The sequence below is a fragment of the Dermochelys coriacea genome, chromosome 9 (genome assembly GCF_009764565.3).
Source record: "Dermochelys coriacea isolate rDerCor1 chromosome 9, rDerCor1.pri.v4, whole genome shotgun sequence".
NCBI classification, from domain to species: Eukaryota; Metazoa; Chordata; order Testudines; family Dermochelyidae; genus Dermochelys; species Dermochelys coriacea.
The window spans coordinates 99,960,224-99,973,177 of record NC_050076.1 but is presented as its reverse complement, the minus strand read 5'-3'; the positions used below and the strand labels follow the sequence as shown (position 1 = coordinate 99,973,177).

Genomic DNA, 12,954 nt, shown 5'->3' with positions numbered 1-12,954 from the left:
AACTTTTCCAAGAATATTATCTTGTTTTTTTTTCTATTCCAAAATATTGGTCATTTAATGAACTTGTTTTTAGAAAATAAGTAACTCCATAAAAAATATTGATTGCCTTGATTTAATCTTAGCTCTGTAGTGTTGTAGATTTTTAAAATGTAGAAATGGGTCCTTGAAGAAACAGGGTTTGAGTTTGGGCCTATCTCTAATTTAAAGTACTATAATGAAGTCAGAAATTTACAATATATCTCTGACTGAAGATGCAGAGATGCTCTGGAAATGTCATTTGTATGTTGAATGGGTGATTAATGTGAAAGTCACTGTATTTTGGAAGGAAAAAATTAATATGAGCTAAACCAACATTAAATTACTCCCCCTCTCTTTCTTAGGTTTAAAAAACGGGTCTTAATACAACACTTAGAGAGAATACTAGAGGAAATAGAGTTCAGCAGTCTACCCAACAGAGTTAATCATGTCAACAGTAGATAACAGTGTACCGGCAAAAGACACACGGATCAGGGATGAGTTTGCTGTGCCACAGAAGAATGAAGGAAGACGTGGCTGCTGCCCTCACCATCTTGGCAGTCAAGTGATTTTACTGTCAGAGTCTAAGAAGAAGCAGTGGAGCTTTAACTTTAAGAACCTCTGTCAGCAGAAGCTGGGCTATAACCTTAAGGATTTGCTATGAAAGGTGTGGCTTTTTTCCTGTGGAGGGTGCTATTCGCTCAACAGGCTGAAGAAAATAACCATTGCTGCCCCTCCTGCAGGTGATGAGAATTTACTCATTTGAACATTGTCATGATAGACATTTACGTGCTATAGGCAGCAGGTTGCATTAAAAATGGGGCCTGTCAAACACGCACACTGTCTGCACTCTTTGGAAAGATCCTGTGTGTTCAAAAACCTCCCAAAAACACCCACGTGGTAATATTGCATGTTGCCACCACAAAGACAAGGGTCATGTTTCCAGGAACTGATAGCCATGCCTATAAACTTGAGTTTCAGTGTAGATTGAATCAGAGTAAAGAAACTGCTATTCTGTGTTAATGAAAGCTAAAGACAGCCCTGTGACTGTTACCACCTGATGGTCACTAAACAATCTACCTCAGACTCTCTTCTGTTTTGTCTACAGACATTATGAAAGTGCACCTGAGGCTTCCCAGGTCCCCGACTTCAGTTCTCTTTCATCCTGTGAGGAGGACGGAGATTCTTCAGGTGGCCTTGGCACACGCTGTGCTTTGGAAGCACTAAAAGGAAACGCTTTTAAAACATGTATTTTAATGTTCATACAAAAGAGATTATTTTGAACAGTATTGTTACCAGATCACTAATTTGATATTTTAATTGTACAAAAAGAATTTTTGGAACACGTGTGTGTGTATATATATAAAATAAACCATTTATTAATTTTTAATAAGTGCATAATCTGACTGAGGAGTCCTTTAGCAAGAAGTGTTGGTTCCTCCGATTGACTGTACAAACAAAAATACTAACGTTTCAGCAGATCATTCTGATTGAGCTGGTAAGAATTGAGTGCAAATAGCACAGCAACACTAACCATAAATTCTTTTCCCCTTCAGTCACAGATCGTGGAAATAGCTGCTGAATTTGTGTACTTCCCAACATTTCCAATGTAAGGTTGTGTCTTTGGACGTGTATTAAATGCATTAGGAAGTCCCCTGCTTATTCAAAACCTCACTTATCAAAATTAATATCTTCCCCCATTTCATTCATAAATGGCTGTGCTGTAAGTTGACTATCAAGCTTTAAAAAGCAATTTTGGACAAAGAACATCACTTTTTTTCATGAACACAAAACAGATGGATCAAGACGACTGCAACACCTACAGTCAAGTAGGCTTAAAAAAAAAATGGAGATAAAGTACCAATTATATGCCAATAGTAGGTGGCTTGTACGACAAAGGACCTGGTAAATATTTGGTTAATGTTATAAAGTAGAAATCAAACCAACTTCAAGCAATTGCATCTACAGTGGTTGTGTTTTGAAGAAGGAACTGAAGAAGAGATCATAAGTATCCACAAGCTTCTATCTTGCAATAGAAGTATACTTTGGAATCTGGCCATCCAGGCAGAATGTGAAGGAAAATGGATTTCAGCTGGCAAGGCTATACTTGGCTACAAGCAAAGAATTCCCTTCCTCCTGCCCTTCTCAGAAATCGTTGTCCCTCATCTGCCTCCCCACTCTGAAAGATACAAGTTTGCTGTCGGACCCTGCCAGAAAAATATCAACGAGACAAATCCACCAGCAGCAAGCCTTCACTATGGTATAGAATAATAAAGGGCTTATCTTCACATATACCTTGTTATAACAGTAATTGGATGTACACTTAAATGCTGCCTCATGTCTCTCAAAATAGTGCAAGTGCATCTCTTCAGGATCTTTACGGAAGGTTGTCTGTTTTCATTGTAAGACTTTCGTTCCTAGTATCTTACCATGGTCAGAAATACAGTCAAGATTCCGAATTTAAAATATCGGATGAGTCAAGCAAAATACCCATAGGGCTAGTCATTAAGAGCTGTGACCCTCCTTCTATGGCCCTTTTAATTAAGATCATTACACTGTTCTCCCCATTTCAAAAGACAGCAACCTATATTTTTAATAAGACAAAGGGAAAGGAATCCAGAATATTGATTCATATTGCATAGTTTGTATTCAGAATTTGGTGTTTACCATGACAAGAGGTGGCCACATTAAGCTGATCTCTTTGCCTTTTAACTTGTTCAGACTGATTTGGAATCTCCTGCCTGCCTAAGTGAACAATATCTTTTGTTACTTTCGACTAGCTTAATAAGCTGTAAATGGCAGAGGGAGGGGAATTTTTTTTTTTAAACAAGTACAAGTTGATATAGATGGAAAGGTTAAAGGAGAAGAGTTCTTGTTGTTAAAATCAGGTATGAATTTATCCAAGAAAGAAATGACATACCTTCAAAAATAAACTCTGCTAATGAGTCTTGTAGACTCATTGATAAAGTAGGAGAAACCCGGTTCAACCAGGCATCCAAAATACACATGGCCTCAGCTATGTCATGAACTGAAGTGTAACTCTAGGACAACAAGCTAGATGAATGCCGGAGTGTTTAGAGAAATAAAATGCAGTGCTTACCTAAAAGCCCAGTCTGCTTGATGTCAGCCATGAAAATCCCACAGCGTGTGGGGAAAAAATTAGTGGAACAACTTAAGACTCTGTAAGAAGAGTAAATAATGTTGCAGAGCACAGAAAGTAGATCCACAAGACAAATATACCCCCAAACGTCACACTGTATTTGACTGCTGAATGCAATTGGGACTGCTAGAAAGGTCATTCTAGGTTCTGCCATTCATTACCAGTAGAGTACATGACTCCAAAAGCAGCAGTTGTATCCTAGAGAAAACAGTAATTTGTCTGCCTATGTAGACAATGTCTCTGTGCAACGTTATGATAGTCCCCGAAGAAGGATCACAACGTTGCCTGGGACTGCTAACCTATATGTAGTAAGGAAATGGGCTTCTGAAATCCACAAGTGCTTCCTTGTTGGCAGTTTTGTTTTTTTGTTTGAATCCTTTGCTAGGTTGATGAATACTAAGGTTGCACTGTTAAAGTGAAATGTGAAAAGGCTGCTAACTTTCCCACATTGTTAAATACACACACCTTGAAACATGATACAATTTGGCCAGATTGTGTAAGTGTATAGCTTACTGTTGCTAAGTGTGTATACCAATGGGCTGTTCAGTGTTCTGGAGTCTACTTTTCTTCATGTATCTTTTTACATTCTCTGAATTTTTGCTTTAACGTGCACTCTCAGTGGTACATGAACTTTTTTCATCCTTTTAGCTCATACCATTTTTTTCCCACCCAGGGAAACAAGCAAAAATTTCTTCAGGTCTGCTCATGGGGATCAGGCACTGCTGACGCTCCCCTGTCACTGTTGGTAGTCATCTGAGCACTTACAAACCTAACAAGCACATTACGCATTTGTACAATTAGACTTTGCTCTTGCTTGTGCCCAAATGGCATTTTCAAATGCCCATAACTGTCAGTATTAAACCAAGCAAAGGTCTTGCTCCTCACCTTAGGGACCCACCTGCATGTTAAGCTTGAACTATCAAAAGTCCAGCATTGGTGAGCTATCTGCATCTTGAAGCAGTTGGGTGGGAACAGTGCATCCATCCTCTCTTCCACCCACCCTTCTCAAGTCTTGATTCAAAAATGGCTGATGGGGACTGCCTTCATACTTAATAAATAATTCCATGGAAAACTTCAGTTCAAAAGAGGACTCTTTCCCCAAAGTGAGGAACAAGTGAAAATGCATGGAAACCAATTGGTAAATTTAACTGTAGTGTTTGATACCAGCCAACACAGTGGCAGCACCTTAGGAAAATGTGTTTTGCAAATAGAAAGCCCTTGTCGTGAAGAGCCCGCTAGCCAACTTGACTGACATATCGTAGACCATGCCAAAGGAAGGCCTGCAGATGGAGACAGGAAAGAGCAGTGTAGGTGGCCTTTGTAAAAAGAGGGAGTTGATGGAAATATTCAGCACACTGATCTAAAACAATGCTAATTCAGTGCCTGTAGGAAAGGACTTCATTCTAACTGAAATGGAGAAAGGCAGCATTCTTGTCCTACGACATTGGGCCGGGGTAGAGGGAGTTTCAAACCTGGATCCACGTTACTGCCTTGTACAATTTCATTACCCCTGTCCTCCATTGCAAGGAAGGAAGGATGTGATATTCCAAACATTTTCAGACTAGCAATGCAGCCTTGATAAAGGGCAAATGCAATTGGTAATGGAAACTACTCTTTCCTTTCTCTCGCCCAACCATTTCTCTGCTTTTCCTTTTCCCACTCAGATGAGATCACTTTTGTTTTATTTTTACCATGAAACCTTCCACTGATAGCCTTTGTACTGATCTTACTTCCCCTTTGTAGTAGGTACAACAGTGCTGCAACTCTTGTTTGGGTCTTCAGGTAAAACCATCAGGAAAAGCAGCTTGTGCTAAAGCTTTTTCCAGCTTAAAGTGCTCTAGCATATTTAGAATGTTCTTTAAAAATAAAACATACCAGATAATTCTTGGACCTAAATGTCTGAATGTGATGCCTGCAGCAGGTGGGTAGTTTGGAAAAAGGAATGTGTTCAGGACAGAATTTTCATGGCCCTATTGATGTTACCTAGTTATAACCTTGTTTTGAGACCATTTTCACACATGGCTAAGGCACACAATGGTTGTTGAGACCATGCTGCAGATTTACCCAGATGGGTGACTTAGAGCACTATTTTTTTTAAATCTGTCTACAATGGATTAGGAAACCATACAAGCAGACTGTTTGTGAAGCACAACTCCTGTCCAAATCATGTTTAGTTTTTAACATTGCTGCTGGTGCTGCTTTCTCCATAAATTTACAGCTAAGCCTAATCGAGAGCAGCTTGGTCTAGGAATGATCTGAGAAGGAAGTGGGGAGAGCATGGAAAATTTAGCAATCACATGTTTGACCTTCTCATGTCTAATCTCAATCTTGTGCTGCAAACGGAGCCAATCGCTATTTGTCCTACAAGATAACAAGATTTGAAGACTTATAATGCCTCCCTCAGTCTTCTGTTCTCTAGACTAAACATGCCTAATTCTTTAAATCTTTATAAATTATGTTTTCCAAACCTCTTACTTTCATTGCTTTCCTCTAGACTCTCTCGTGCTCCAATTTGTTCACATCTTTCTTAATGTGTGCTGCCCAAAATTGGACACACGACTCCAGCTCAGGCTTCTCCAGTGCCGAGTGAAGCAGAATGATTGCCTTCCGTGTCTTACATCTGGCACTCCTGTTAATAGATGTGCTGTTTGTGTTTTGCACATCACATAGTCAATCATAAATATAAGCCAACAATAACCTCCAGATCCTCTTCTGCAGTACCTCTGCCTGGATAATTATTCCCCATTTTGTAGTTGTGCATTTGATTTTTCCTTCATAAGTGCATTACTTAGCACTTGCCTTTATTGAATTTCATCTTGTTGATTTCAGACCAATTTATCAAGATCACTCTGAATTCTAATCCTGTCTTCCAAAGTGCTTGTGACCACTCCCAGCGTGGTGGTTGTCTGCAGCTTTTATAAGCATACGCTCCATTCCATCATCCAAGCTATTAATGAAATGGAATAGTATTGGACCCAACACTGACCCCTATGAGACTGCACTTGATATATCCTCCCAGTTTGACAGTGAACCTTGATCATTCTTTGGGTACAGTCTTTCAATCAATTGTGCAACTGCCTTACGGTAATATTATGTAGACCGCATTTCCTTAGCTCACTTACAATGTTAAATGTAAAAGCTTAAATAACCCACAGTACTCCATACATCCCCTGTGGGCAAGATAAGTTTAGTGAGAGCAACTTACCTTTGACACTAAGCAGTCAAAATAAAACGAAAAATGTGTACTGGCCTAGTGCATGCAATCTTGTCTCCTCGAGCAGCTGGTCCCAGTGGCTATGCACTGTATTATCTCTCTCAAAGTTTTTCTTTCTATGAATGCAAGCAAGAGAAGCCAGTGGCTTTGGTGTTGAAGGTCCCAGGTTTGACTGACCATTGACAAACATGAGTAAGGACTTCCCCTTCCAACTTCAGGCCTAACCCCTTTATACAGGTCCGCTGCATAAACTTACTGGAAAAGCCACTTAGCCAGGGGAGGAGTTTCCTGGCACAGGCACTGCAGTACCAGCCTTATGCAGAAGGTTGCAAGTTTTGGTATAAGGGGTGTGCTAGGGTGAGCTCAGAGGCATAGGCACGTGATGGTTGGATCAGGGACTGCACTGGCCTCCAGAATTCAAGGGCACAGAGGCGGTATAAAGCCTCCCTCTTCTTCTTAAGCCGTGTGGCACACAAACATACCTGTTATTTATATGTTTATGCACCTGAGATCACTCATACAAGGTTACAGTTTTAACACGGGGGTGTTTCAGAGCAGCAGCTTATTTTAGAGAAGGTTATTGAAACCATTTCTTTAATTTCACCATCCACTTCCAGGGCTGTGTAGTCAAACTTGCACAACTAGGTCACTCAGTAAACCCAGAATCACAACAGCACCATAGGTAGTATTGCAAATGTGAATCGGAAGTTTCCCACTGCAGGTACATATATTCACTGCAATGCAGTCTAGCTGTCTGCTAGTCAGGCTTCAGACTAGTTTTTAGTGGGTATTGCCCCTTGAAGAGTTCCTTTTTGTTAAATAAATAAACCGCACATGGTGTGTATCCAAAGCTTTTCCCCCCTGCTGAGGTGAGCACTAGCTTTCTTATGAAGCCAAATACAGGTTGCAGCCGAACTAAAGACAATGGCCCAGATTCTGAACTTTTCATCTATAGGTGGAGATACACCTTTATGCTTCCCAAATTAAATACATTCCTTTAAAAAACAAAACAAAACTATTTAAAATCATGTGAAGGCCTTAACTTGCTATGCTGCATTACAATCATTTCTCTAAAACCAGTATGCAAACAATAAGTTTGCTGCCAAGTGAAAAACCTCTGCGTGCAGAGAAGCACATTGTCCGTCCCCATCTGTAAAATATTTGCCTAGCTCACAGGGGTATTAAAGCTTGATTGTCAAGAGCTAAAACTTTCACTTGTGTTTGTTAGTCTCGGGTGTCTCTTGCTGTTTTTCTCCCAGCTTTCTTGGAAATAGGTCCACAGTTGTGGGACGGTCCAAGTTGAAAAAGCTTTCACCCCCAGATGTGAGTCATTTGCTTCATTATGGCTGACTTGGTGGTCATTAAACGCTGTATGGACTAGGCTGGTGGGCTCAGGTTTTCCATGCAGAGGGATTCTGTCGGGGAGCTGTCCAATTGACTTTACACTGAGAGCTGGTGTGGCAGTGGAGAGCTGCCTGTTGGAGGCTGGAGCTGGCTTTTTGGTTAAATTTCTGAAAATAACTTTCCCTTCAGGAGTAGTGCGGTTTTTAATGTAAAACAGTAAAGTTTGGGGTTGCTTGTTTTTACATTGATTTCAGGCTATACTGGGTGTGATTGTGTTGATCAGTATTCATTACATTGTCTAATTGCTGGCTGACCTGTGCCAGGCTGTTAGTCTGTACAGGGGAGTGCATCAGGATGAGGAGATGCTTCAGAAACAGGGAAGTGGTTTTTTAAAAAAAAAAAAAAAAAAAAAAAAAAAAGGCACAAAGATTAAAAGTGATGAAAAAATTCTGCTGCATGTGACTATTACCATGCAGCTGCACCATAGCAAGATCCCGGCCATGGAAAATCAAACGGGTTCTTCACTAGCTATTTTCCAAGCTTTGCAACATATTAAATTCCTCAATGCACAGCTAGCACCCTTAATTTTTTTATTTTTAAGTGACTTGTTCAACTGCAGCCTGGCTTTCCAGTTGCTCGTGGAATAAGGAGTGGGAGGGGGAGGCAGTTCTCAGTTTTCTGCAGTCGATTCTTTTTGAAAATAGTGCTTTATAGACACTGAGTCTCATGGCACCCTGTGAGATGGGAAGGGACTTGCCCATGGTCATGCCCTATGCCAGTGGCAGAGCTTATCATAGAATACAGAAGGCCAGGACTCCGGCCTCTTCTCTAGCCACTGTTCTCTCCCTACTTGTTCTGTGGTGGTGTCTTTCAAAGGCACAGGGACAGTCAGTTGTGCACTGTGATGCACTTTGGCAAGAATACATCCATGATTAGCCACGGGTGCTTTCCCATTAGTGCAATATTGAGCACCCTCAGCTGAGTACAATGCAACCAAGAGGATAATACAGCAATGTGGGGAGCTGGGCAGGCAAGTTGTCTAGTTCTACTGTTGCATGACGCTTCCAAAAGGAGGTGGCAGGTCAGCGCCGACCTCACAGCAGACATGCTGCTGTTCGGCTGATGCACCCAGGAAACTTGCTCTTAAATTAAGCTTGTCTGGTGAGCAGTAATGAAAATCTATCTGGACTGGGTGGTTTTTCACTTCTTGCCCAGTAGCCTCAGAGCTGGCCTTAAGGAGCCCTCTGTGCTGCCAGGCAGGAAAATTGATACCATTGTAGCACCTATTTCCTTGTTCATTGGGAGCAGAGTGGAGCAGCATTCACAATCCCAGAAAACATTTGTTTCCCCTTTATCCGACTGACTGGAGGCAATGGGTGTCTCAGCCAGTAGACTGACACCTTCTCTCTACTGTTTTGAGTTTTGCACAGTTGTAGCTCACACTAATAGTCTTGCAGCTAACCTTGGGTTCACATTGTGCTTACCCCAGTGCAGGTTTCAAACTGGGTTTTAGCTGCATCAGGGCAAGTCACTTTTTACACCAGAGCACCATGTCTACACTAGGGGTTTGCAATAATGCAGTTAGTTACATCTAGCGTAGACCAGGTGTGGGATGCAGAATGGCAGTATTAGCTATGGAAAGGTTGGGAGGGTTCAGAGAGAGGCAGGGAGCCCTAAAGGAATTTTAAAAACCTTCTGGGCACTTTAGATACGTCTTGATTTTTAAATCCACTTCTGGTCACCAGCCCAAGTCACTGCCCAAGCACACTTGACATTTCTCAGCCCTGGCAAATCTATTTTAAAAACCATGTGAATTATCTTTTGCTAGTTCAGGCGCTTTTCGGTCTGGCATTAAAATGTGCAAATGTATAGTGGAGATCCTTGAGAAGCTGAAGGTGCTTTAACCTTTTAGTTTGCATTTGTTTGCATTTGTTTCAATGCAAAAAGCTCTTGTAGCGGGATGGTGGTTTTAAATCGATGACTGGGATTTTGTAGCACGCCAATTTCCAGTTTGTTCATTGACATAGTGGCAGCAATGCTCATCGTAACCTCGGACTAACTGCTCACTGGGTTCTCTGCACCTAGTCTGCCCTTAAAGCAACAGTCAGGGTACTTTGATCCACCACACTAGCAGCAATGTTTGGGAGGTATTTGTTTGACATCTTGCTGGATGACCGCTGGTGAGGAGTGCCTGGTCCATTGCCAAAGAGGAAGTGCAAGTGGCTGGTGACCCATGAACACTGTGTGGCCTGGCTGTTCTTGTCTGAGCTTATCATAGAATCATAGAATCATAGAATATCAGGGTTGGAAGGGACCCCAGAAGGTCATCTAGTCCAACCCCCTGCTCAAAGCAGGACCAAGTCCCAGTTAAATCATCCCAGCCAGGGCTTTGTCAAGCCTGACCTTAAAAACCTCTAAGGAAGGAGATTCTACCACCTCCCTAGGTAACGCATTCCAGTGTTTCACCACCCTCTTAGTGAAAAAGTTTTTCCTAATATCCAATCTAAACCTCCCCCATTGCAACTTGATCAATTACTGCCCAGTCTCTAACCTCCCTTCAGGAGGATTGGATCCCTCTCCTTTTGAGGCCCTTGGATATACCAGTGTTGGTCTGGTTTGTGATCTCCACAGGGCAATGGAGAGAGGTCAGGAGCTCATGCCAATATTACTTGGTCTACCAATAAATGGCCAGATGCTTTCATGCCCTTTTGGAATCTGGGCAGGAACCAGAGGGAGGTGATTGGTGGACCCTCTCTTGGGGAATGTCCTAATGGATGGACCTCATCAGGCTCCAGCTTGTGTGCCCTCTTGTTTAGCATTTCTGAGCTGTGGGGAGAGAGAGAGAGAGGCATTCAGATGTTGGGATTCTGTACGATAGGCGTGAAAGGAGAATTCCTGTAACTTCAGAAAACTGTTTAAAGTTCAAGACCTATTGGTATTTGTCCTTCCCATATAGACCCCATTTGACTCGCCTTTCGCCTGCCTGGATCGGCGGTCATCTCTAGAACCGCCAGGCAATCTAAAAGGTGTGAATCAAGCTCTCTTTTTAGAGAGAGGAGCCCTGTCAAATTCTAGGCTTGTTGAAGAGGGGCTCAGACATTTTTCGTGGTGGGCTGATTAACATACATACTACACTGCTGCTCTTTCTAAAGATGAGACCTACTGAAGTCACCAGTGGACTTGGAGATTTGTACCACAAGTGATTTTTAATCTCTAACACCATAGTTAAGCATCCTCGTTAGCTCTCCCTCCGACTGTTTCTTCCAGTTTTATAGGGTCTCCAGGGAACTGGACTTTGCCAGCAGTTTTCCCTGCTGAAGGACCCTCCTGTTTCTAACCCTCTGAAAGCTGCAGTTGCCCTTCTACGCCCCTTGGCTATGCTCTCACCGCTGGGGTTCAGATCGACTGAAAAAGGCAGTTAGGAAATTTCAGACCATCAGCCCCTGGACCAGACTTGCAGTGGAGGTAAGACTTACCTGGTGCTGTCTGGGAAAGATTGCTCAAGCTGCCAGACCTGAAGGTATTTCTGTGCCCTGGTCCAGCAGGGATGGCTGCAGTGATAGAGAAGGTTGGCCAGCTGCGCGTTGTGTGCCTGCTGGCTGCCTGTGCACGCTCTCACAGTGCCGTGTTTTTACCAACGGGAGATCTGGATAAATGAAAGGCTGCAATCGGTCCTACTGGAAGCGCCGGTTACCAGCCTCTACAAAAGGGTGAATGGCCCTGCTCCCAGGAGGGGTCGTTCTGTGAATCAATAACTTACTTGGAGATAATCACATTGAAACTACCCCCCTCTTATGTCACTTCCAGCCACTAGACCAGCGTGGACAAACTTTTTGGCCTGAGGGCCACATCAGGGTTCCGAAATGGTATGGAGGGCTGGGTAGGGAAGGCTGTGCCTCCACAAACAGCCTGGCCCCCTCCCACTTCCTGCCCTCCTCAGAACCCTTGACCTGTCCAAACCCCCCTGCTCCTTGTCCCGTGACTGCCCCCTCCTGGGACCTCCTGCCCCTAACCGCCCCCTGGGGACCCCACTCCCTATCCAACCTCCACCCTGCTCCCTGATTGCCCTGCTCCCTATCCATGCCCCTGCCCTGACAGGCTCCCCATGCCTATCCAGCTGCTCCCTGTTCCCTGACTGCCCCCTGGAACCCCCTGCCCCTTTCCAACCCCCGCTCCCTGCCCCCTTACCATGCTGCTCAGAGCCTGGCTGGAGCCAGCCACGCTACCCGGCAAGAACTCGCAGCCCCACCACCCAGAGCGCTGGCAGCATGGCGAGCTGAGGCTGCAAGGGAGAGGCTGGGGGCTAGCCTCCCAGGCCTGGAGCTCAAGGGCTGAGCAGGATGGTCCGGCGGGCTGTAGTTTGCCCATTTCTGTACTCTAGATAATTGCCAATTTACACCACATGTGAAGCTGGCTTTAGGGACACCTAGAAAACTCCATGTGTTAAGCAACCACCTTAAAGTATCACCAAGGTTTCCAGTACAGTCTTGTTTGACTTTTTATTAGAAACCCAGCCCTCTGCTAAGCAGCTGATTTCTGCCTAATCCTTACTACTGTTGTTATACATATAAGAATGCAGAGTTCTGTGGTGATAGCACAAAGCCAGTGCTGTGAGCACAATCCAAACCAAGTAACAGTTTGGAGGTAGGGTGAGCAGACGCCATGCTGTTGTCTCGGAAAGATCCCCTCTAGCTTTCCGACCAGCATATGCGAACCACACAAGAAAAGCCTTTCCTCACAAGATCTATCCCAGACCAAGTGCAAACTGGACCAAGGCTCTAGGGGCTGGATTTTCCCATGTGTGGTCATGTACACCAGCACAAGGTGGGGGAACAGTTACTAGTCTGGTCTGATAGTACTCTGTACTGTAACTAAACCGTCTAAATGGCAAGGGCCAATCAGGCCGCAAGGCATTAGAGCCATAGGGCAGCAGCTCTGTCATGTGAACTGAAAGGGAGTCTGCCTTTGGCAGAGGCACTGGGAGTTGTGCTTGGCTGGAATTTGCTCTTCACATTGCTTCATCGGTTGTTGTGTAAACCTGGTAGTTAACAGAGTTTCTATTTCAAAATTCCAGTAACGCCCCTTTCATTGTCTGTCTGCACAGATTACAAGGGACGGTTCTGTGGCCTGGGGTCAACTGGCAAACCCCAGAAGTTGGCCCTATGTGGCCAATTTTGATATAGTAGGTCAAAAAGCCTGGCTGGGACTAATGTGTTTCAAC

General features: G+C 43.6%; 1 protein-coding gene across 7 annotated transcripts in view; it reads left to right on the top strand.

The window, feature by feature from the left end:
- The window catches only part of LOC119861147 (integrator complex subunit 6-like), a 52,923-nt gene extending 51,518 nt beyond the window's left edge, over positions 1-1,405 (top strand). For 4 of the 7 annotated variants that reach the window (XR_006274040.1, XR_006274042.1, XR_006274045.1 and 1 more), the window contains 2 exons: positions 381-758; positions 1,124-1,405. Coding sequence is in view for 1 of the 7 variants with exons in the window: in XM_043491839.1 (XP_043347774.1) it covers positions 381-480 (100 nt within the window). In the remaining 6 variants the exon portion in view is untranslated. Of the gene's footprint in view, positions 1-380 lie in introns of all 7 variants that reach the window. The other 3 variants (XR_006274041.1, XR_006274043.1, XM_043491839.1) reach the window with 3 other exon arrangements.
- The last annotated feature ends 11,549 nt before the right edge of the window (positions 1,406-12,954 follow it).